The 24,110-nt window shown below is 37.7% G+C and overlaps 1 protein-coding gene across 1 annotated transcript in view; it reads left to right on the top strand.

Moving 5' to 3' along the window:
- Positions 1–24,110, top strand: part of pard3ba (par-3 family cell polarity regulator beta a) — a 277,652-nt gene that overhangs the window by 235,990 nt on the left and 17,552 nt on the right. The window contains exon 22 of the mRNA XM_079811668.1: positions 6,998–7,106. Within this exon, the coding sequence (XP_079667794.1) occupies positions 6,998–7,106 (109 nt within the window). The remainder of the gene's footprint in view (positions 1–6,997; positions 7,107–24,110) is intronic.

Genomic DNA, 24,110 nt, shown 5'->3' with positions numbered 1-24,110 from the left:
ATACTTGGTAGTAATAGAAGTAGTAGTATTAAATTATGTTTATGAAAAAACAAATCTTAGGTTTCATATGAAAATGTACTACAGTTTAACCGTAGGAACAATAACTGATTTATTATAATTGTTTTTTTCCTGAAATGGTGTGACGCGTGTAAGGGGAAACCGAAAGTTGGACAGTACATTAACCATAATCCTGAAACTTCAACTACATTGTTTATCCAATTAATCAAATAAATAAATCAAAAGATATTGTATCTCATTTCCATGAGCATTTCCTGTGGCTGATCCTTGTGCCCACACACACATCTCTGACAGCCCTATCACGACAGAGCAAGACTGTATAATTGAAGAGCGGACATATTCATTAAGACCTCAATGGCAGGTATGTTTAGAAAAGGGTGTCACTTTGGATTACAGGCCTGTGTGGTGGCGTCCAGCTGGAAAAGATGGCAGCCTGTTGTCAGATCTCATTATACAACACGTCCTGCAGAAATAGAGGTATAGTGATGAAATGAACGGGGAAGCGGAGAGAAGTGCATCACGGTTTCTAGCATTACCTGTATGTCAATATCTATTCATTCAGGGATTATTTGGCCGTCCAGGCTCCATGTGTTGACAGCTTCACAGTCAGATTGTGGATTAATTCCCCGGTCTATAATCATATTCATTAGTCAGTGAAAACTGATCCAAGACCAGCATTCCTTGTCAGACATTTAGGCCATAAATATTTTTTTACCAGCAATGAAACAGTTATGACACCAACATTTTAGATACCAGTGAAAATTCACAATTCTCTATTCCAATTTTAATACCACAGCTAAAACTACTAGCCTAACTAATAAATGTAGGCTATAAATATAAATATAAATATAGTCTGCATATATGCAATAGCTTTCACTTTTTAAATTAAACCGAGATGAATCCTTAATAAAATTACAAAAGTTAATTCAGTCAAGAGCAGTGAGAGATTTTTTTTCTTCTGTTTCCTTTGTTGTTTGATGAACATTAAAAACACTGACAGTAGCAGGAATATTAGGTTTCTGTCACTTTAAGAGCTAAAGCACAGAGCCATTATACTGATGCTGTCTTTCTCAACTATTTACGCTCACTTAAGACCTAACGGATTATGTTTACTTGGATACTTGCCGAGACAGAATGTTTTGACGTAATTATGTGTAAATTTGTCTGTTCAAGTGCAAGACGATGTGAAAGAGAGCTCAATTTAGTATTCACACGCTTCTGAGATGTGGATTTCTGGGGGCGCGCTACAGATTTTTAAACTTTCCACAGTAACGAATTGAGTAACATATTAAGTTTCCTCTTGCATCTTCTTGAGCTTGAATATTTAAGTAGACAGTGATTATAGTTTATTCACTTTCATGTTCTCACAACATTGCATTGTTAGAATTCATAAAAACATTTTTACCAGCCATCTGGCGATTGACACCGTTTCATATACTAATAATAGCATTAATTAGTGTTCATTTTAAGCTCTGTATACAGTTGTGTACATTTATTTTATACATTTTATGATAAATAGAAAGTTCAAAAGAATAGCATATATCTGAAATATAAAGCTTTTGTAACATAAAACACTAATGTTCAAAAGTTTGGGTCAGTAGGCATTTTTTATAAATGTTTTGGATAGAAATGAAAGAAATTAACACTTATTCAACAAGGATGCATTATATTGATCAAAAGTAACAGTAAAGGCATTTATAATGTTACAAAAGATTCTATTTCAAATAAATTCAGTTCTTTTGAACTTTCTATTTCTCTAAAAATATGTACACAACTAGGGCTGCACAATATATCGAAATTATCGAAATATTGCAAATGTACACATCACAATATGCATATCGCAAGGGCACGCAATCTCTCAATGATTTTAATAGGCTACTTCAACATTGTGAACATTGTATGTTTTAGGTCGATGCATATAGCAGAGAATAGACTGGGCACACGACTGTTACTTATGTGACTTGCTTGATTTTAAAAAGAGTTATTAAACACAATAACTTGCGAAAAACAACTCCTTGCAGTCTCGTGCTGTCTGTTGTCTGACACACACACACACACACACACACCGAAACGTGCGCACAAGCCGTTCTTTTTTTCGTGTCTTGTTACACACTCAAACTGTCAATGCTTTCTTTTTCCAGAACGAATGTGAAACACATGGTTATCATTCTTGGTTTTATTTTTTATTTATTTATGTAATTTAAATAGATTTTACACACTTAAAGCAATATCGTATCGCATATCAAATATCGCATTATTTAACAAGGATATCGCATATTACATTTTTCTTCAATATCGCACAGCCCTATACACAACTGTTTTCAACATTGATAAAATTATTTTAATAATAATGATAAATGTTTTTGAGCAGGAAATCAGCATATTAGAGTGATTTCTGAAGGATCATGTGACACTGAAGACTGGAGTAATGATGCTGGGAATTCAGCTTTGATCACAGGAATAAATTACATTTTAAAATAAATTCAATTGGAAAACAGTTATTTTAAATTCTAACAGTATTTCACAATAGTACAGTTGTTGTGTGTTTAATAAAAAATGCAGCCTTTGTGAGTGTAAGAGACTTCTTATGCAACAGCGATATAAAAGATGTAAATGTTCAATTAAAAAAGTTGTTCACAATTGCCTAATATGTTAAATCAAAATTCAATTAATGTGCAATCACGGTTTAACCGCTATTTTACAGCAGCTTCAAAAATAGCTTATCCAATTGGAATTTGGGTCAAATGTTTTATTTTAGGTTCTATTGACTAAAGAGGCTAGCCTTACGTCTTCATACTCAATTCTAGTCAGAATATGAGTCTGATGCTGCTCCATTGGGCTGTGATTATGAGGCGTGTTTAACCCCGAAACAGGAAAGAAAATGCCTCTACACTCAATTGGATAGACCTACAACCAATCAGAGCAATGGAGCGATGCATAGTTGTGAACAGAACTCAACTGCACGCACGCTGGAAGAAGTAGAAGAAGAAGATGAGTGTAAACGATCTTTGCCGGTGTCATGAGAAATCGTGTCCTACTGTGAAATAATGTCCGCTTAGGACCCCAGAGCGATTCTATTGGCTGAAAGAACTTTTAATGGGTAATCTGTTCAGAGCCTGATTACAATTCTTACAAAATCACGTTTTGATTTTTGTCGTTTAAATTGTTTTAAAATAGTCTTTAACGTCTTGCAAAGCATATGTTTCATATGCTAGTATATAACCGAAGCTATAAGTTGTGAAATCAAGCATATCTCGTTCTTAACGTTTTTTTTAGTTAGCATACGTTCTAGCATAGCATACAGCTACCCGATTAGCTTAGTTTATACACCACGGTTGCACTTACCCTACATTTTAAAAGCTCCTCTTTAGTGTTTATTTATTTTGCGCATCTTTTCTGTATATAATATTTTTTTTTAAATCCTATTATTTACATTATAGGTACAATACTATATGATTTTATATTGGTATTATTACTTAGTTTATCAATTGAGATAATTTACAATATGTTAGGCATGTTATTGCTCCCATTTTGATCAGTTATTACCACGTTGGGTCCTAAGCGGACACTATTTCACAGGAGGACACAATTTCTCATGACATCGGTGTTGTAAAAAGAATTGAAGGACCCACGGAGTACTTACCAACACGATCATCATTTCTGAGAGAAATAGTGAAGGTGAATGCATATACGAACAAGTTCTCCGTTTAGTAAACAAATTCAACCCAAGCGCTCTTTGGTGACGTGGATGATTACGTTACTGTTGGTCATCTGTCCATCATCGTATAAAGCCCGCCCTGACAGTGTGATTGGTCCGAACAGCTCTGGTTCCAGCATAGTTGCTCCACAACGGATCAAGTCCAGACCGAACTTCCCGACCTCAAATGTTGTGGGCGGGGCTAAGTTCAGCTGGCATCCAGGCTATAAAGAGGCCCGTTTACACTACTAAGTCCAAAGTGACAAAAAAAAGTGAAAAGAGAAATATCAAATATTCACAAACAATTTATTCCATCCAAACTATTGACACCACATCCATTGTAAAATAAAAAAAGTTTGGATACCTGAATTGTTTGATTTTGATTTCAGATTTGAAGGACTTTTTTGACATTTTACTAATATATAGATAAATGCATATGTCTTTGAATAAATATGTATGTATGAATGTAATGTAAATATTATAAAATATCGATTTTCTAACCAAACCTTTTGACATGATTTGATATGAAGAGGGTAGGAAAATCGCTCCCATTCAAGACTAGATCATGCACACGCTCATAGCTAGCGCTGCTTCCTGTTGCTCAACACAAGCGCTAATTAGCTTTACTCAAACGTAACATAAACAGGTAAATCACAGCAGGAAACAGCCATGCTCCATGATGATGATCTCAGATTGCTCTGTTTGTCTTATTCTCTGCCTCAAAGAAGGAAAGGTAATATCTCCGGCCTTTCTACGCTTTGCGCGGTACCCGCTATCATAACACACCAAATGAACTGGTGATGACAGCCGGTCTTCAGATGCTCTCTCGTTTGTACGTGTATGTGTGTGTTTAACCATCCATGTAAATGTGTGGTATTTTTTGCAGTATTTCTGTGTGCAATATTCGGTTTCTTCAACCTTCTCCCTCGAAAGCACTCCAGGTCTGCTCCAGTCCTGTAACCAATATGAATATGATGCATACATGCTCGACGGGAGCTGATTAAACATTGATAGTGTTTCTCATTCAGAGGGTCATGTGGACTCTCAATCAAAATGGCAGCTCTAATTGCGTTCTGTGGGATTAGATAATGGATGCCGTTCCTGCTCCGCGTGTCCTCCGCCAACTGCCGGAGTGCCGTAGATTGCTGCCTCTAGTATTTTCAATTATTTTGAAGTTGCCAACATCTGTGGATGGAGTTTCTAGAAAGTTAAACATGTGTAGCGTATGTAAGTCCAATGTAATTTTCTTTGGACATGCATCATAGCTCTACCTGGCAATTTCATACGTACTGTTATAGTTTAGATTTAATAATGATACAATTATTTTTTTTAAATAATTGCATATTTAATTATAACTATAATGATGTATTATTTATATTTTTTAAACAATATATATATATATAAATAATTTATATAGGTATAATACATACAATTTGGTATATGGTTTGAGGTGCTTTACCATGAATTGGAAGTGAAAGTTGAAGCAGATTAAATGCTTGATTTTATGGTTGTATCTATATTTATAGTTCTGCTTTGAATCAATAAATGCCCTTAGGTTACGTGTGTTTATGGAGCTCACCGATGGATAATTTAAATCACTGAATTTTACATCAAGTGCAGTTTATTTTCGCTGCATTTGATTTGGGAATCTGACAAACAGAATTGCACATTAACTTCGGCCTCAAGTCAAACACTTTTTAAACGTTAGGATGAGACGGATTATATGATTATATGAGATAAATGATTACTGTATTTTCTGTGGTGACTTGTATGTGCTTCTAGATTTTCCCTAACTTTTCATTCATACCCTTGTTTACATTTTCATCTGATGGACTTTCTTTTTATTGTGATTGATTGCAGGGTAGCACTTTATTTTACAGTCCTGTTCTGCATGTGTATACTATGTACTTTATATTATATATTATAGCAATTACAATAACTGGGTAATAATGGATTTTTTTTATTTTTTTTTTATTTAATGTATTCTGAGGTGTACTTGTATTGTAAGTATGATTTTTACATCATAAAATCTCATAATTTAAAAATAAAAGGCATTTTTTCTATACTGATGTTTGCCCTGTGACTGAATGCCCTGTTTCAAGCTGTGAGATCTTTGCATTTGAAATGAGCGGAGGGGGCGTGGTTTAACGAGGTCTACGAGGCACAAGCTTGCTGCCAGAGAGACGGATGTCACTTCTCATCAGTTCTCTCAGCACGTCTCAGTTCAGTGAACTGTTGTAGTTACAGCATATACTTCAGGTTATTAGTTTATTTCTAGTCGGAGGGGCTTTCATTCATGTCAGAAAGTTAGTAACTTTAGTAAATTATGGATCAGCGCTGACTCGAGATGCGAACCGTTTAGAACGATTCAGTCCGATTTGGTGAACTGATTCGACCGGTTTACTAAAAAGAACCAGTTCAAAAGAAAGATTTGTTCGCGAACCGGACATCACTAGTGCACCAGAGACGGAGCGATTGCTAACAAAGTTATTTATAGTAACTACTGAGTTGTGAGAGGCTGTCAGCGCAAGTTTATTGTGTTTGTATCTCAGAGTTCTGAGTAAACACGAGTCCCAATCACGCCAAGCCCGTCTTCTTCATTATTCTACCAACTTTGTAACACATGTAATGTACAACGTCTTTGTCAGTCTCCTATGCTGTTTACGTTGGTCAGCTCCTGCGTCAGCATCACACGAACAGCTTCGGCCAATGGTAAGAAGGCGTGCTGGCATAGCTCTGACGTAACTCTGAAGCGCTGGACTGTATTTACTACGTCAACAGCATCGGAGACTGACACAGACGAGAAGAAATTGTTGAATAAAGTCGCTATTTTTGTTAGTTTTTTGCACACAAAAAGTATTCTCGTCACTTCATAACATTAAGGTGGAACCACTGGAGTTACATGGACTATTTTAATGATGTCTTTACTACCTTTCTGTGCCTTGAAAGTGTTAAATAAATGGCTGTCTATGGAGGGGTCGGGAGCTCTTGAATTTCATCAAAAATATCTTAATTTGTGTTCCGAGGATGAATGAAGGTCTTACGGGGTTGGAACGACATGAGAGTGAGGAATTAATGACAGAAATTTCATTTTTGGCTGAACTAGCCCTTTAACCCATGTAGTTATCTTATATTAAAGTACTTTCTTGTTTAAGTACACATACTGTAAAATTAAGTGTAACCGATTGCAGTATAAGTATCTGTGAGGTCATTGAATATATTTGTGAAGATGTTTTCCAGAGTGTTTGATTGGAGTCTTGTTTCTCTCTCTGCATGTTGCAGTAATGACGAACGATTGCAGCAAATCCGAAATCAGCTACAGAAGGTGAGACCGGCTCCATCATACGAAGACCTGACCGCCCGAAGACGCCAGGAATACGACCCTTCACGAGTGAGTGTTTGTTTGCTCTCTTGCTCTCTTGCTTTCTTTCAGGATGTGTCAGGCTGAGCTCTGGCTGGTTTCTCAGGCACTGATTCAAAGCTCAGATTATCAGGGTTCATCTCGTGGTGTGTTCCAGGCCAAATCTAAAGCTCTGACTAATCTGTTCATCTGCTTAGACTCAGGACCCGCTCACTGTCTCACTGTTCACGGGAATACATATTATAATGTGATTGTTTATAATTATGGATTTTTTTTTCAGTACTACAAACCTAGGGCCTGATTTACTAAACAGGGCAATTTAACGTGAGAGCGCAATTCTATAAAAGCACTGATGGGAGTGGAAAGTTCTGCGCGTGATCTACTGTCGACACGCAAATTAATGAAAACAGATGCAGCCGGATCATTCCCATAATTACCAGCACAATCTACCCGTTAGCGTCTGGTTTAAGACGTGCTTTTTTGGGGGCGTGAAATAATGGCGCAAACACCAGTAAATTGACGAGCACAAACCTTAGTAAATCACCTTGCGCGATTCATTTAAATATTATCCTCCCATAAAGTTTGCACCTCAAAGGGAAACTCCTACAAATGCATATGCAATAAGGTTAGCCGCAAAAATAACCCTGTCCACAGCTTTTCAGTGCTAATTTTACACTGCGTGCCTTTAGTAAAGTAGATTTTTAACGCCAAACGAGGGTTTGCAATGGCGCAAGATGTTAGTAAAATATTTCATGATCTAATGCATAGTTTTCTATTATTAAAAAAATGGAACATCCCATAAAATTGTCATATACATGAAAAATCCATCATTTGGACCCTATCTAAAGCATGATGGGTAAATTATCCCATTCCATTTGCTCATATTTTGTTAGTTTTTTTTATACAGATTGTAGTGTTTTGTAGTTTTTGTCAAGCTCAAGCATCCAGCCCTGTTACCAAAATTATAGTAAGATCAAATTTATATTTTTCTTTAATTTATGGGTAATTTAAAATGTATTGATATCTACAAACCAACATTTGCTTCCAAACTAGCTAGACCCTGCTGAGTGACAGCAGCATTACGTTAAATCTGGTAACTCAGGTACTTGCAACTGTTAATCATAACTTGTTCTTACATTTTATAAATGTATGTATTTTTTTATTTAGTTATATATCATTTATAATATTAAATAAAGTTTTATTTTATTGAATTTTATAAATTATTTAATTAGTTTATATTTATTAAATATAAATATTTGTTTATATATTTATTATAAATGTATATAAGTGTATGTGTATATATATATATATTGTATAATTGTATTTCAGAATTAATTTAATTAGTATATAATTTAAGATATTTTTATTTAGTTATTTTTGTTTATTTAATGTTTACTGCTAGTAAAAGAACAAAATTACACTAGGGTTTTTTTTTTTTCAGACATTTCCCAGATTTTGGTAACTGGGTTGAAATAAACTGCAGACGTCATAGAAACAAATAATGTTTTTATTTTCTAAAAGTTAGGATCCTCCTTTCTGAGTCTTTGTCAGAAAATAATAATTGTTTAAGGGTTTAAAGCCCTATTTTTGTTCATTGAGTGCCACTTTCAAAAGTGCTTGTGTTCAAATTAAATGTCCTGCAACTTTAAGTATTCCAAACTTAACTTTGAGTTGCTTTTTCACCCTTTAATCATGTCAGTTTCTCTTCTGATCTGCCCTGTAAACTATATCACAACCACGTATTTCCATATATGCCCACCTTTCTTTTCCAACCCCTTTGTGTCTTTTTTTGGCAGAGGTTTGCTTTAAAATTAAAGGCTTACGATATTCATGGTTTGTTCTTCTGCATGCATATTGTATGAACACAGATGTATTTTTAGATCCTGATGTTGTCTAGTTAGCATGTTCTCTAGGTAGTAGTTTGTGTGGGTGTGTGCTGGGGCGTCTGCATTGCCCAGAGCTTTAAGTGAGCTGACCCATCCCATGACATCCCGCACCTACACGCCGCACCGCTGGGCACACATGCAAATTCTGCTGCAATAATCCTCCTAGCTTCCATCATGATTTTTGTTTTGTTCATCCGTTTGACAGCGTCTTAGTATCGTCTTGGTCTTAATGTGCAAACCGAGGGCTGTTTATCACCCATAAACTCCCAGCTCCAGACACGTCTCACTTAATACATAACTAAAACGGTATTAATAAATAACTCTTTGGATCATTAAGGAAGCAAGATATGCGCATCTCGCCGTCTGATCCGCACTTTAGTCTCGTTTGGTGGCCCCCTCCCACTGCATTATGGGAGTCTGTCATTCATGGTGATGATGCTCAGAGATGAGTGTTAGCATTAATGCTCTCTTTGCAGTCATAAATATGCGACTGTTATGGCAAGATCTTTCCACAGCAGTAGATGTTTTAATATTCTCTACAGTTAAAACAGCCAAGACAATAGACAAGTGCTTGCCTATTTATTATTTTTTAAGATGAATCTTGTCACTCCAAACCAGCGCTATTTAAGTGTTGTTTATATACTATTATACTTTTTATTAATATTTTGAATTAGCTTTTTTATCATTTATTTTTTCATTTTAATTTGTTTTCATTATTTTGCTATGTTGTTTTGTCATTTTTAATATGTAGCATATTTTTAACATTTCTATGTAGCTATATTTATTTTTATTTCAGGCTTTTTTTTTTGTAAAATTTTTACTAAATTAAATTAAATTAAAAACATTAGAATTTTTTTTTTTTAAGATTTCAAAGTTTAATCATCTAATATAAGTTAGATATAAGTCATACGTTTATATATATATATATATATATTATGGCATAACATTATGACCACTCTTTTGATGACCATTCCTAATATTGTGTTGGTCCCCCTTTTGCCGCCAAAACAGCGCTGAGCAGTCGAGGCATGGACTCCACTAGACCCCTGAAGGTGTGCTGTGGTATCTGGCACCAATATGTTAGCAGCAGATCCTTTAAGTCCTGTAAGTTGTGAGGTGGGGCCTCCATGGATCGGACTTGTTTGTTCAGCACATCCCACAGATGCTCGATTGGATTGAGATCTGGGGAATTTAGAGGCCAAGTCAACACCTCAAACTGGTTGTTGTGCTCCTTAAACCATTCCTGAACCATTTTTGCTTTGTGGCAGGCACATTATCTGCTGAAAGAGCCACAGCCACCAGGGAATACTGTCTCCATGAAAGGGTGTACATGGTCTGCAACAATGCTTAGGTAGTTGGTACGTGTCAAAGTAACATCCACATGGATGGCAGGACCCAAGGTTTCCCAGCAGAACATTGCCCAAAGCATCACTGCCTCCGTCGGCTTGCCTTCTTCCCATAGTGCATCCTAGTGCCATGTGTTCCCCAGGTAAGCAACGCACACGCACCCGGCCATCCACGTGATGTAAAAGAAAACGAGATAAGACCAGGCCACCTTCTTCCATTGCTCCGTGGTCCAGTTCTGATGATCACATGCCCACTGTTGGTTTTTTCGACGGTGGACAGGGGTCAGCATGAGCACCCTGACTGATCTGCGGCCATGCAGCCCCATACACAACAAATTGTGATGCTCTGTGTATTCTCACACCTTTCTATCAGAACCAGCATTAACTTCTTGAGCAATTTGAGCTCCAGTAGCTCGTCTGTTTGATCGGACCACATGGACCAGCCTTTGCTCCCCACGTGCATAAATGAGCCTTGGCCACCCATGACCCTGGCGCCGGTTCACCACTGTTCCACCACCACTATATATATATGCAACGTCTTTCGAAATATCTTTTTTTGTTTTCCACATAAGAGAGAAAATCTTACAGGTTTGGAGCAAAATAATTTTGATTTCTGTGTGATCTATCCCTTTTAGTGTTAAAATAGTATCGAGAACACTTTCTCAGCTTGCTGCCTTTCAAGATTTTTTGCACTTTCTTGGCACCTTGTGTAAAAATAAAATAATAAATGACAAATGGGGCATCCAACATGAAGATGAGACATGAGATTTATTATGCATGAAAGAGCAGAAAAATATGAATAAAAATATGCTGAAACAGTTGGAAAAGAAGGAGAAAAGCCAGACAGAACCACAGACATGAGAAAATTGTACAATTTCGCACAAATCCCTTTCTAGAAACCGCATGGTTTGAGAATGGCAAGGGTGACTGTCAGCCGTTCTCTTCTGGGGCACTTTAAAACAAAAACTCAATCTAAATTGGAATGAAGGCTTTTTTCAGAAGCACTTATCAGAGCCCTGAACTCTGTCATTTCAGCGCCCGGAGCCATGCTCGCGTCCACCCAGATGTCCAGCACTTCATTTTCGAGAGATTGAGGGTTGTGTCCAGGGCTCTGCAAAGTTTACAATTATAGTTTATATGATTACACACATCTGCTGGAAAAGCCAACTTCATTGAGAATTTCCAGGAATGACCGAGTGAGAGAATAGAAGCTCTGATCCTGGAAGGAAAGTGGCGTATCCAGTGTCCGATGTTGCATGTTTGTTAAATTAAAGGTTAGAGTTGGCAATAGATTAACCTTTCATTTTGATGCATTGAGGCAAATTGACATCACAGTTATTCTAAACAATGGTCTAATGATTAACAACGATTAACAGTTTTAGTAGTTTGTGATACTGGATTCCTTTTGCCGCCAGCCAACTTCAGTGATTAAATTTGGCTTGAACAACTTGCCATTATAAAATTTCTGAATAACATTACACAATTTACTCCTATTCAGACCAGTCTAAACATATTTCTGGCCAGCAGGAAGATTCTGGTCAGGAAGATTTTTTTTTTTTTTTAGAAAGTTAATACTTTTATTCAGTTTGGATGCATTAGATTGTTTAGAACTGACAGTAAATACTTTTTTAATGTTACAAAAGATTTGTAATATTTCAAATGAATCCTGTTCTATTCATCAAAGAATCCTGAAATCATAGATCCCGCAAAAATATGAAGCAGCACAACTGTTCTCAACATTAATAATAATCAGAAATGTTTCTTGAGCAGCAAATCATCATATTCAAATGATTTGTGAAGGATGTGACACTGAAGACTGAGCTATGATGCTGAAAATTCAGCTTTGAATCACAGGAATAAATCACATTTTAAAATACACTATATTCCCAAAGGTTTTGGGACGTCTGCCTTTACATGCACATGAACTTTAATGACATCCCATTCTTAATCTGTAGGGTTTAATATGGAGTTAGCCCACCCTTTGCAGCTGTGACAGCTTCAACTCTTCTGGGAAGGCTTTCCACAAGGTTTAGGACTGTGTTTAAGGGAATTTTTTATCATTCTTCTAGAATGATATGTTGGACAAGAAGTCCTTGCTCTCAGTCTCCACTCTAATTCATCCTAAAGGTGTTCTATCAGGTTGAGTTCAGGACTCTGTGCAGGTCAGTCAAGTTCCTCCACACCAAACTCACTCATCCATGTCTTAATGGACCTTGCTTTGTGCACTGGTGTGCAGTCATGCTGGAAAAGGAAGGGGCCATTCCCAAACTGTTCCCACAAAGTTGGGAGCATGAAATTGTCCAAAATGTCTTGGTATGCTGAAGCATTAAGAGTTTATTTCACTGGAACTAAGGGGCCAAGCCCAACCCCTGAAAAACAACCCCCACACCATAATCCCCCTCCACCAAACTTTACACTTGGCACAATGCAGTCAGGCACGTACCGTTGTCCTGGAAACTGCCAAACCCAGACTCGTCCATTGGATTGCCAGACAGAGAAGCGTCACTCCAAAGAACACGTCTCCACTGCTCTAGAGTCCAGTGGCGGCGCGCTTTACCCCACTGCATCCCACGCTTTGCATTGCACTTGGTGATGTAAGGCTTGGATGCAGCTGCTGAAACCCATTCCATGAAGTTCTTTATTGAGCTAATCTGAAGGCCACACAAAGTTTGGAGGTCTGTAGTTATTGACTCTGCAGAAAGTTGGCGACTTCATTTTACATGGCCTACCACTTCGTGGCTGAGTTGCTGTCGTTCCCAATTGCTTCCACTTTTTTATAATACCAGTATCAGTTGACTATGGAATATTTAGTAGTGAGGAAATTTCACAAATGGACTTATTGCACAGGTGGCATAAGTCCTGTGACCCATTCTTTCACAAATGTTTGTAGAAGCATATGCATGCCTAGGTGCTTGATTTTTGTGGCCATGGAAGTGATTGGAACACCTGAATTCAATGATTTGGAGGGGTGTCCCAATACTTTTGGCAATATAGTGTATATTCAATTTGAAAACAGTTATTTTAAATTGTAATCATATTTCATAATATTACTGTTTTTACTGTACTTGTGATCAAATAAATGCAGCCATGGTCCTTGGTGAGCATAACTTTTTTTCAAAAACATAAAATATATATTGTGAACAGTAGTGTATACTGTTTTTATATATAGTTGTATTGAACCATTGCTTGAACCATATGTTGTCATATTTGGAGCTGATTTGTGGTTTTAATGTTTACTGTAGAAATTCTCCATAGTCTAAAGGCTTTGACAATGTCTGTGTAGTAAATTAACTTCTTAATTGAGAAGTGCCAGTTTACTCAGAAATAGATGCATGAATATGTGAAATGAATAGAAGAAAGATGAATGGTTGCTGTCAGAATAACAGAAGAAATTGAGAAGGACTTTCAGGCCACCATAAGGACTAGCATGTGGTGTAGACGAGCACACACACACAGATACACACGCACACAAACACAGCAGGGACTGTGGGGTATGATTCATTAACAACAGAAGAATTTAATTGGATTACAGACTGATTTTCACAGACCTTGAGTCTGTCTGCTGTACGAGTGTGTGTGCATGTGTGTACCTGGTATTTCCGACATTATGGGGACCAAATGTTCCCACAAGGATGGTAATACCAATCATTTTTGGACATTTTTAATCCCCATGAGAAAAACAGGTTATAAATCATACAAAAAGTTTTTAGAACATTTTAAAAATGGGTAAGGTTAGGGAATAGAATATACAGTTTGTGCAGTATAACAATCATTATGTCTATGGAAAGTCCCCATAAAACATGAAAACACAACGGAAGGTTTGCTCTTACTTTTCTAAGTTACAGTTTTGCCTTCTTGCTTACATTGAAGGAGGGACCCAAACTATATATAAAGAGCAGATTATCATAGAGACTTTGGGTTGGGCTCTTCTGACTTGGCCCAGTAAGTAACCGCACAGAACACCCTAACAACCACCTAGAAAACCATTTCAACCACCCAGAATGCCCTAGTAACAACATAGAACATCCTAGAAACCAACTAGAATGCCCTAGTAACTACCCAGACAACCCTAGCAACCACCCAGAATGCCCTAGTGACCACATAATACACCCTACCAGCCACCTACAATATCTATCAGTCTTTTTGGCCCCTAGTTACTGGATAATGATGTTCAGTTAAAGGTTTTGTGTGTTATTTCTCTGACACTAGTGTGTCAAAAACAGGTTTTCCACTCATAAAATATTTGTGAGATGAAGTTGGGTTGGTGAAAGGAAAGTTTAAAAAAAAAAAATGTACACACTGTCCCTTTAAAAAAACGCTTATATTGGCCGATTCTGATATGATCACAGATACATTACACACCCTTTACAAGCCATGCTCGTACTTTTAAGTTGATGTGAGTCCAGTGGCTCCAGAGTAAAATGAGAACGGAGAGGAGACTTAAGGAAAAGAGACCGAAAGAGAGAGAAGATAGAAAATTAAGACGGTTGTCATTCAGATTGTTATCCTCTCTTCCTCACAACAGAACAGCTTGAGACGAGCATCCTGGCCCTGTCAGGTCTAATTAAGCCAGCATCTGCATCTCCAAACTCACGGACCGGCTTGACGGGCAGCCGTGACGGCGGAATGTAATAAGATGATTGAGTGATGGCGACTAGGTGGCTCTCCGCAGAACCGACAAATAATCCCAAATCCTAAAACCAGGTGCCTGGGATGTCAAAACATATCAACATGAGCTCACTGAGACAGATTAAGAGTGAAAGAAAGCGAGAAAGGCAGGGATGGACGAGGAACAAAAGGCCTTGACTCCTCTTTGCTCTAGCAAGCAGGTCACACCTTCTCCTGTAGGTCAAAGACGAGAATTGCAGGAAAGCCAACTCATATCACGGAGCGCTAGCCTTTGTTTGTGAGCAGGAAACTTTGGTTGGGAATCTGAATGAAGCCACTAAAACAAAAAGAAAAGAGCGGTGGGAGGGAGCAGTCAGGGGACCTCAAGGGAGGAATGAGCAAGGACAGAATAATAACTGTCCCGAATTGTTATTTGGACTTAATTTTTTTTTGCAATTTGGTGGTGGATCATGGCAATTAAAACAGTAATTATGTTTCATAAAAAAAGCCCCATTTGTAGTTGTCACTTCCCTAATATTTTCTAAATTGTAGTTTTTATGCCGTTTTACTGTTTGCATCACTAACTGTCAGTCTGTGTATTAGTGGTGGGATTGTACAATGAATCTTTCTGCAGGTTACATAGCTACGCCAACAGGTGACGACAAATGACTCATGATTCATTCAACCGATTCATTTAAAAACTCTGAATCATTCAGAAATGAAGAAAATATTTATGAGTGAGCCATCGAATCACTTAACCGATTCGGTCAAAAACACTAGATCATTCAGTAATAAAGCAAGTGACTGTCTTTATGAGTCTTTGAATCACTCAACTAATTCATTCTAAATCACTGTTTCCTTCTGGAACTGATTTATTGAATCACTCAGTGGAGTCGCTCAAAAACACTGAATTATTCAGGAATCAAGCAAGTGGTTACCAATTAGTTCTTTCAAAAAGTATGCATTAGCGCAAATAAATGATATACATTTTTTTTAATGAATAAACTTCATAAAATTAATCTGCAAAGTTTTGGCCATCATTCGGACAGGGTCCGCTACAACATGGTTGCTAATAGTGGATAAATGCAAGATGACAGCATAAGTTAAAATGGAATTAAACTAAACTATACCTCCATGCAGCATAAATTATCTGGCTCTGTAGGCATTATTGTCCGAGTCCGGTTCGAACCGAACACCGTTAGTTTCTGACAACTTGTTGTTGCATGAGCTGTTGAAGCTCCGCCCTCTACTTGAAAGAACAGGCAGGGAGCAGCAGGTCATTTGCTTTTAAAGGGACATACACAAAAACAGTGTGTTTTTGCTCACCCCAAAAAAGTGGCAATTTTAACATGCTATAAAACATAATCAGTGGGGAATTTTGAGCTGAGACTTTTTTTCACATCTTGTAAAAAGGTGCATAATATGTCCCCTTGAAATCAAAATGTCCTACTAACATCTACAGCAATCAACATGCACGTCGTACAGAGGACAACACATCACTCCTGTGCAAAAGCACCTCCCTTTCACTGGGTTGGGCTCGATACATGAGGAGGTCATGACCAGCCTCCTACAGCCTTGTGTCTAAATTACCCTCTCAAAATGGTTCCACCATCTGCTGCTAACAAGCCTGGGCCGTCTGGGCGGCATGACCATGGCTTTTCAGAGCAAGTTAGAGGGCACTGGGCCATGGCAGCTCTACATCAAATATCAGAATACTGCACACACCGCGGCCACAGAGACTCCTGGGAGAGAATCAGCAAGCGATAGGATCACGGCATGTTTAAGGAGTGTTTGTTTTAGCACTGAGGTGGAGTATGGTGCCTGCTTTGTGGAAAGTTTGACCAAAGTAGCTCGTCTAACTTGTAATGTCTTTTACAGAGTGACATGAACCAAGGCCTTATGAACTGAAGAAGTCCTACTTAAACCAAACTAAACCAAGATATTGTGTTGATTAGATGATTCATTCAAATAAAGACTTATTAAATAGCCACACAACCAGGGCCTGTGAAAATCTGCAGCCTTCAAGTGGCTTCACAATAGCTTTTAACACATGAAACTGAATTGGTATTACAGGAAGAAGAATTTACTCTTGTAGTTTAGAGGAATTTAATAGGTAATGGCATTCATGGAAATGCCGTTCATACTTTTTTTGTTCATAAAATGAAAGTGAATTTATTAAATGTAAAGAGAAGTATATACATTTAAGTAAACTTTGCTTGTGGACATACTTTAAACAGATCTATCTGTCTGTAAGGACTACAAAACTCTTTTTTATATTTTTAAATTTGTTTAAACTACAGTAATCTACAGTTATTGCAGTTAAATTGATTTCTTAAAATTTAATTTCTACTTAATTCTACTCAAATTGCAATTTCTGCATCCTGTTTACTACCACAATGCAATTCAGGGGTTGAATAAAATAAGCTGGAGGATGAAAATATAGGGCCCTATTTTAGTCTGAGCGCATGGTCTGAAGCGGCATTGGTGCACTTAGGGCATGTCCGAATCCACTTTTGCAGTCGGTGCGCCAGGCACGTGGTCCAAAATGGTTGTCCCTCGTCTCTTAATGAGTCATGGGTGTGTCATCAGAATCATCAGAGTCTCATCTCCCATTCCCTTTAAAAGCCAGTTGCGCTCGCGCCATGGCAGATTCACTATTTACATGGAAGACTGAACGCTTCACCAGAGAGGAATTATTTTATTTGTAATACTTAAAAATGTTTGTGTGCTGCTGCGCGTCCCTATGTGTGTAATAAGCAGAGTGTACGCGCGTTGTGCACCGGACTATAAGTGCATATTACTAACGTGGCTATAAATAAATAACTTTAAATAACAAAAAAAATACGCTATTCAATGTGCTATTAACTTTAGACCAGGTTTTTGTTGGTCAATGACAGTCGTTTTCAGTTGCCTCAAAATAGCAATGCACCCACAATGCGCCTGAACACACCTGGTTTTCAGACCAGCGAGGAACAGATGGGCGCGAGTGCATTTGCTATTTAAACAATGTGGGCGCTGGACGTGAAAATGATAACCGTGTCAGGCTGAAACTAGCAAAAAACACTTGCGTCGCACCTGGCGTCGCATTGCACCGGGTGTATGATAGGGCCCTATGTTTGTTTTTTTTGTATTTCTAATGAATTGCTAGGCTGTTTTAATAGTTTGTGATGTATAAAAAGCATGTCTGGTGAAGTTTCAGCCCACAGTGGTCCACACATATCAGCTGAACAAGTGACGACGCAACGGCGAGTTATCAGGGACGCCGCTCACAGCTTGAGTTTCTTGTGGCAAACGCTGAGAACAGTTTGTGTTTGTTGAGAAACATGCTAAGTTTGAGTCCTGTTGGAGTCCAACCGCAAAACTTTACTCCAGACTGCCAATTCCCTCTGGAATGGAGTTTGACTCTGAGCCCAGATCAATGGAATCTAATTACCAAAAAGTAATAATAAAGAACAAAAGTTACTGAGGAATTTAAATTGGTAGTGGCACCTGCTAAGTTATATAATGATACCATTAACGTGATCAAAAGTGGCTGCAAAGATATATTTATAATATTTCAAAATAAGTGCTGTTTTTTTTTACTTTCTATTCATCAAAGAATTCTGAAAACAATGTCACTCCTTCCCCAAAAATATGAAGCAGCACAGCTGTTTTCAACATTGATAATAATCAGAAATGTTTCTTGAACATCAAATCAGCATATTAGAATGATTTCTGAAGGATCATGTGACACGTGTGGAAGCTTGTTTCTGCCACTGGATAAAAAAGGTAATTCCGACTTTTTATCGCAATTGTGTGTTATAAAGTCAGAATTGCAAGATATTAACTCACAATTCTGACTTGAGTTTTAATTCAGAGAAAATAAGTCAGTATTGCGAGATGTAAACTCCCATTTGCGAGACAAAAGTCAGAAAAAGTCGCAATTATCTTTTTAAAATTGTTTTATTCTGTGGCAGAAACAAGCTTCTATAGAATTAATTAAATATAATAAAATAGAAAACAGTAGTAATATTTCACAATATTACCGTTTTTACTGTATTTTTGATCAAATAAATACAGCTTTGGTTAGCATAAGAGACTTCTTTCAAAAAACATGAAAAAACCTTAAAATAGAACAAATTCATGCGTGTTATATATTATTTCATTATTATGTATAGCTTAAGTGTTTATTGCTAAAAATCTTTTTTTGTTCTGTTCTTGACGAATAAAAACACTGAATAAGTCCCAGTGAGTCCAGCTGACCTTGCTGCTCTTTATGTGCGTCTTTGTGTATAATCAAACCTCTCAAACACATGCGTCTGATCTCCCTGCATCTGTACGCATGAGTGCCTTATGCCTATTTGTAAACGTTTGCACGTTTGTTGTGGCGAGTGTTTGCCGTCTCAGTCCAGTTCGCCGGCACATTTCTCAGCATTCACAGCAGCGCACGAGTCCTTCATCCGTCCACACAGCCGTTTTGATCTGATAACAGCACCGCAAAGACTCAACTGGTTTCTGCCAGCTCGGTTGCCATGGTGCCCCAATGTCCCCCTTTGGTGAGGTTTAGCAGGGTTGAGCAGGTTTTGTTGATCCTTTTTGACCCCACAGGGTAAAACTCCCCCGGACCACCAAGCCTGCCGTGGCAAAGTTTCAAATTCTCTCTCTCGATTGGAGTCAAGCGCCTGGCAGCAGGCCCACGTCTTGTCCTTTCTGCCTAAAATGCTAATTACCCAGTGAAGATCAATCGCCCGTGCCCAAGATAACATCTGTGGGCAGTGAAGAGAAACACGTGAGTAATGTGGAAGATCCAAAGTCGCTGGAGTCTCTCGTGTTTTGTAATAACCAGCCCTGTGGAAGCAACTAGGTAGTGTTTTATCGCACTAACATCCAGCGATTTTATTGCTTAAAGGGATAGTATCTCTACGGAAATTCTGTCATTTACTCGCCCTCAAGTTGTTCCAAACCGGGATGTCTTTCGTTTTTTTAATAGAAATCTGAGCACCTTGACTTAGGGAAATTGCATGCAGCCTTCAAATCAATGTATGCAGTATACATCAGGCAGTCTCTGGTCACTCAACATGACACCCTAAGCTATTTGAAGAGTTGTTTTCAACATTCAATACAAGTTGATGTTATTAGCATTGGTTGACTTCAGTTCAAAACAGTCTATGTCAGTAAATGTGTTGATGCTAAGCTGGGCAACAGGAATATTGCATTTTTATTGAAAGGCTTAAAAGTAGAGACCGATGATTTGACCTTCTTTCTTTTTTTTACCAATTCATTATTTTCAACTGGTTATTATTTTACTACATTATTTTCCAAGTTATCTACTAGTGTTTAAGAAGAAATCACGTTATTTCGGTAAAGTAGTATTTTTTTTTTTTGTTAAAAATTGTTATTTAAAGCAATATTAGTCTTTTCAAGCAGGCAGATTATTATTTTACAAATTTTTGGGGTAAGTTTTATAACTAAATATACCACAATATTTTTCAATAAAACAGAAAAAATAATCACACACATGACACTCATGCCAAGCACTAAATGCAAGTAAAAATTGGCATTGGTGAGTGTATGAAACAAGTCTCAATCGCCAGTTGGTGGGTAACATTTTTTTTAATGAATTCTAACAATGCAATGTTGTGAGCATGAATGTGAATGGCGCTCGGGACAGTTGACGGGCCAGTGCTGCATCATCACGAAAGTGTAAGCCTTGCCTAAAATATGAAATATTCAAGCGCAAGAAGACACAAAAGGGAACTCAATTTGTTACTGTGAGAATTTTACAAATCTGTAGTGCGCGCCCAGAAATCTGCGTCTCAGACAGTGCGCAGATACTAAATTAAGCTCCGTTTAACATCTTTTTGCACTTGAGCGGACAAATACATACAAAATTATGTCAAATAAGGTCTCTGGTAAACATGTCTTAAGGGAAGGTTAACAGTTAAGAAAGAAAACGCATGTGTGTCAGTATATTGGATCTGTATGATGCAAATAAGAGTCTGAGCTTGTGTTGTGTTAGAATGTTAGCCATAACTTAAGATGTTTTCGAGTTCAGTTCTGTCGCTTGTCCTTGAAGGGAGATATGGCAGTGCACAGGGAACGATAGCAAGATAGCAAGACCCAGCTGTCAAGCTGACCTCCCAACTGAGAGAGATAGGGGCAAGCTGGACAGTGAGGTGAGGAAAGGAGGGGGTCAATCTTAAAGTGACAGCAGCCTAATCGCTGTTTTTAATGTTAATAATCAAAGGACAGACAAAATCACTCACTACTCTTGACTGAATAACTTGTGTAACTTTAGGATTAATCTCTGTTTAATTTATACAGTGAAGACCATGCAGTTATTTTACATTCGATGACTTTATTAAATTACCCTAGAAATCTAGACGCACCCTAGCGGCAGAAAATGTATTTTGCCGCGAGTGTTGTCTAGCAACTCTCGGTAGACCTGAGAGCTGGACAAACCAAACTCTGGTCAGGCCAATCACAGCGTGTGTAGAGTCGGTGGGCGGGCTTAACATAATGACAGCACGTCATGGCAGAGTTGCGGAGGTTGTGCGTGCTACTCGTAAACAAAGCAGCTGGTGAACAGCGATCTTTCGAATCGGCTTTGGCCGCGACTCTGGAAGACTTGGAGTTAAGCTTTTCTTTGAGAAAAGAACAAAGAACGGCACTGAAGTCATTCTTAAGAAAAGAAGATATGTTCAAAGTTTTGCCGACCGGATACGGGGAAAGTCTATCACCTAACGTTAGCTCGGCTTCACCTTCTTCTTTGCTCTGGTTGGTTGTGGCGCTCATGGCGCTATCCAATTGCGTGCAGAGGGAATTTGAAAGACAACCGTTTATCCCGCCCCTCGGATTGAGCCCTGCCAATGGTGAGTTTGTTTTAGCAAAAATCGATAAGTCACTGGCCATTGGCAAGTGTGGCAAAAAGTTAGCTTTAGGCCCTGTATAAAATATATACTGTATATATTGACATTAACACCCGCCAAATGCATATGGATTTCAGCAGTGGTGTGTAACAGTCACTCCTACTAGCCACTTTGGCAGATTGAATTTTATATATAATCTATACATTTTTCACTTTTAGTCCGTTAAAAAGGCATCTGAAATAATAAACTAAGTGTAATGTAGCGTTGTCAAAAATAAGATTTTTCGATACATATCGATACTGAAATATCTGAAATGCTTCCAATACTCATTTTCCGCAGAACAGATATACGATACCAGCTGCTCTTTCTCTCACTCATCTCTCTGAGTTATGTTTTAAGTGAACGTAAACATTTGAGAAAGACAATGGATATGTGTAACAATATATTGGATCCGTGCGTCAGGTCTTAAAGTGACAGCAGCCTAATATACCTGCTGCCAAATTATCAGATAATATTAAAAGTATCTATATGGCAGTTTTCCCCTGTGGTATTGATGTCAAAATTGTGGCCAGTGAAAATGTGAGTGGCTAGTAACTTTGGAACTAGCCTCAGTGGCTGATGACGAAAAAAGTAAATGCTCTGTACACACAAACACACACACACACACACACATATATACATACAACCCTGGGTCATTGCTCCCAAAAATGGGATCTTATCTGGAAAGAAACAGAGAAGCTGGAGATTGAAGCAGTAGTATAAATACTTCCATCTGTGACAATGGGCATGACTGATCACCTGAATGGCCAGAATAGACGGAAGAATGAATGACAGGAACAGAGGAAAGCGGGGAATTGTATATCGCTCTGATCATTTGGCGTGCGCAGCAGTCTATCATTCCCACAATCATCTCTCGCTTCTCTAAATTTGACCTTTACGGCGTGCGCGCGTCGTCATCTCTCTCTCTCTTACTCTGGGTGACATTCGATCCCTGCGAGACACCTTTGTGTTTAAAGATCACACTTAGCATGCAGGGTAGAGCTGAGGGCCGCCATTACACGCGGGAGGACGTGCACTTATAAACGACTCATTGAGACAAATGCCACCATTTTTCTCACATAGTCCCCAGAAATGAGCTGCCCTTCTTTACATAATGCCTCTAACCTTCATCTGTCAGGAGCTGCCACACGCAGAACTCCCACAATCCCACTGCGGTCATATGAAAATACTGTTAAACCCTGCCATGTGTGGCGAACTCCAGTTATTTCTCTTATACAAGCTTGAAAAGTTTTGGAATAGTCACATAAGGAGAAATAAGCTTGAATTATTCATTGTAATCATAACAAAACCATAAGAGATGTAATGGGAAAGTAATGCATCCAATTTTCCTCTGTTTACAGAGACAAAAGAATGCATTGATAATTAAGCCATTGCCCGTTTGTTTGTTTTCTCTTTGAGGGTTGTGCTAACTTAACAGGTTAACAGCTCATGCTGATGGTAATTATCGCATTAAACAAGGAAGTTATATAATGCATGAATCCTGCATATATCATATTACATCCAAAGAGTGAGGAAAATTGTCTAGTTGAATACTTTCTTTGAAGACACTGACCTCTTTTCTCCACTAAATCAGTTGAACTGCATCATTTATCTCTCTTGTTTGCACTTTCTTTCTCTCTCTTTCTCCCTCTTCCTGATATATAGATATTTTGTCATATAGATATTATGTGAATTTATAGATCTCCATTATTTGTTCCTGCCTCAATGCACACTACAACTTTAAGTCTAAGTTTGAGTTTGAAGTGACAAAAAGATTCAGATTGTAGTGTACACTCCTGTGACATTGCAACTAGTCATAGGTATTGTGACAGAATTCAAACTGGTTTAAAATCTTGAACTGTTCTTTAATTGGGTGAAAGTCATGAACATTTTTTTAGCTAAATCTATCAGAACACTGATTTTTACACAAAATTAATGATTTTATTCCGCAAGAACGCATTAAATGTATCAACAGTGACCATAAAAACATTTATAATATTGCAAAAAATTATGTGTCTGATAAATGCGGTTGTTTTGAGCTTTCTATTTATCAAAGAAAACTGATAAAAATGTATCACAGTTTCCTCAGAATTATTAAGCAGCACTGTTTTCAACATTTATAATAATAAGAAATTTTAATTTAGTGTCAAATCGGCATATTAAAATGAGGATTCAAAGGATCATGTGACACTGAAGACTGGAGTAGTGATACTGAAAATTCAGCTTTACATCACAGAAATAATTTACATTTTAAAATGTATTATACTAGAAAATAATAATTTTTAAACTGGATTTATATTTAATAGT

This window comes from Gobio gobio (genome assembly GCF_949357685.1).
Source record: "Gobio gobio genome assembly, chromosome: 3".
Lineage (NCBI taxonomy): Eukaryota > Metazoa > Chordata > Actinopteri > Cypriniformes > Gobionidae > Gobio > Gobio gobio.
The sequence above is the reverse complement of the archived record's forward strand: the minus strand, read 5'-3'. Positions and strand labels throughout refer to the sequence as shown.